At 39.0% G+C, this 2,508-nt stretch overlaps 1 protein-coding gene across 1 annotated transcript in view; it reads right to left on the bottom strand.

Moving 5' to 3' along the window:
* BIRC6 (baculoviral IAP repeat containing 6) overlaps positions 1-2,508 on the bottom strand; it is a 271,529-nt gene that overhangs the window by 8,141 nt on the left and 260,880 nt on the right. The window contains exon 71 of the mRNA XM_023511826.1: positions 2,071-2,300. Coding sequence (XP_023367594.1) covers positions 2,071-2,300 — 230 coding nt within the window. The remainder of the gene's footprint in view (positions 1-2,070; positions 2,301-2,508) is intronic.

The raw sequence follows: 2,508 nt of genomic DNA, 5'->3' as shown, positions 1-2,508 counted from the left end.
TATTTTTTTTTTTTTTTAAAGACAGAGTTTCCCTTTATTGCTCTGAGTAGAGGGCTGTAACATCACAGCTCATAGCAACCTCCAACTCCTGGGTTTAGGTAATTCTCTTGCCTCAGCCTCCCAAGTAGCTGGGACTACAGGCACTGGCCACAACGCCTGGCTATTTTTTTTGTTGCAGTTTGGCCGGGGCTGGGTTTGAATCCACCACCCTCGGTATATGGGGCTGGCGCCTTACTCACTGAGCCACAGGTGCCACCCCACCTGGCTATTTTTTTTTTTTGCGATGGAGTCTCAAGCTGTCCCCCTGGGTAGAGTGCTGTGGCATCACTCACAGCAATCTCCAACTCCTGAGCTCAAGTGAGTCTCCTGCGTCCGCCTCCCAAGTAGCTGGGACCACAGGTGCCCGCCACAACACCTGGCTATTTTTTTGGTTGCAGCCATCATTGTTGTTTGGTGGGCCTGGGCTGGATTTGAACCCGCCACCTTAGGTGTATGTGGCTGGCGCCTTAGTCACTTCAGCCACAGGTGCCGAGCCCCACCTGGCTATTTTTAAAGATGAGGTCTTGCTCTGGCTCAGGCTGGTCTGGAACCTGTGAGCTCAGACAAGCCACCTGCCTTGGCCTCCAAGTGCTAGGATTACAAGTGTGAGCGACCGTGTCAGCCCATAATTGAGTATTCTTAATACATTTTAAAATGGAAGTTTAAAATATACAGAAAGGTATTATACAAATCAGACGTGTACAACTGAATGTATTTTCCCACAGTGATCACACCAATGTAACTTCCACTGGGATAATAAACAGAACATAGGACAGTGTTTCCTTTCATCATCTGAACAGATACACAATCCTACTTTAAGTGTATATTAGTTTTGCTCATTTTCTAACATTATATAAAATGGAATCATTTACAGAAAGGGAAGGAAGAAAGAATTAAGAGTTCAGTTATATACAGTGTTAAGTTTGAGATGACTGTTATACAAAGAAGTAGAGCTGTTATATAGTGTAAGTATCTAGATACACTATTTGAGCATTGTGGGCAATGAATAATTTATGATTCAAACAGAAAGAATATAGGTTCTTCAAGGGTAGGAACTAACTTCCGTTCATCTTGAGATGCAGCACCTTAGTATGATGCTGATAAATACTGATACTTGGTATGGTTGCAAAATGAATTACATAGTGTAAGTAAGTCAGGCTTAAACAGGGAGAGAATATTATGGTATAGAGGACAAAAATGCAAATTTGCATTTCCTTTTTTAGGAAGAGTGACTTCCCACAGCATTTCAAGGTTAAAAGTCAGGCCTCTGCAAAAACAAAATGTATAAATTTATCATTCAAAGGATCCTGACATATAAATACGCTTACTAATAACAACAACAAAAAAGGCAGCAGGTTCTTTGCACATTGCTTCAGTGCACGTTCTCCTATGCTACCTGACGAAGAGGGGACTTCGGTTAGGACACCACATAGCATTTAGGCATAGTATTTTGCTTAAAGATCAATTTTCTGTCAAGTAAATATGCCAATATTTCCTCCAAAATGTTTCAAGACAGATCAAACAACACATGATGCTAAAGTAAGTTGATTATGACAGGTGGAATGTACAATCCTACTTAGGCAGACTACTCAGAGACAGCTAATCACAGGAGAAGAGCCACACTGCAAGATGTGGTTCCATAACAACATGCGAGAGTATTAAGACGGTCTTTAAAACTCAGTATTACACAACTTCTTCATAAGGGAAAAACATGTCTTTTCCTTCACATTCACACAGTATACATCAGAATAAAGGCAAAATGTCTATTTGCAAGACGTATCTTGACCTTCATCAAAAATTATTTCTATGAGTAGTATTTTAGTAACATATTTAGATAGTTTGCCAATAGAATGGCAATTGCTAGAAATAAGGAATAAAAATGTTCCAAAATATAGACCAATGTCTTTTAGGTAATTTTAAACCTCAGTTGTACTGTATTATTACTAATTTTTTAGGATTAACTATAAACACTAAACCTCAGTATACCAGATACTATAAAGGCATATAACAGTAACATAACTGTTACTCTATAATCTCATCAGAACGTATTTGGCTAGTTTGACTGAACATACCTCTTTAAAGCATGGTGAAGGGTTTCTGATTTGCTCTAGCATTGCCCACTTAACCGTTGCTTGTCGAATGTTTCCATCATATTCTCGAGAACTCTGTGTGCCACTGGGAGTGCCTCTGGACCGTTCATATCCTGGTTCATTAAAATAAGGCTCAGCTACTAATATAAGGGACTGGACAGATACCAACACCTGAGGAACAAAGGAAATAAAGAGAATTGTAATGGGACGTTGTAATGGGACGTTTTTACTACCGAAGAAGTGAGAACCTTCTTTGTACACAGGGAAGCTCTTTTAATATATATTTCCATGTATTTCTGTCACCATAAAAATTGATATTCATGATTATGACATTGAAATACTTTATTAAAGCAAAATTAAAACAAGAAAGTCTTTTATA

The sequence above is a fragment of the Otolemur garnettii genome, unplaced genomic scaffold, assembly GCF_000181295.1.
Source record: "Otolemur garnettii isolate 467f Iridium unplaced genomic scaffold, OtoGar3 scaffold00022, whole genome shotgun sequence".
In the NCBI taxonomy this organism is placed as follows: Eukaryota; Metazoa; Chordata; class Mammalia; order Primates; family Galagidae; genus Otolemur; species Otolemur garnettii.
Note: the sequence above shows the minus strand (reverse complement) of the source record. Positions and strands in the feature narration are given on the sequence as shown.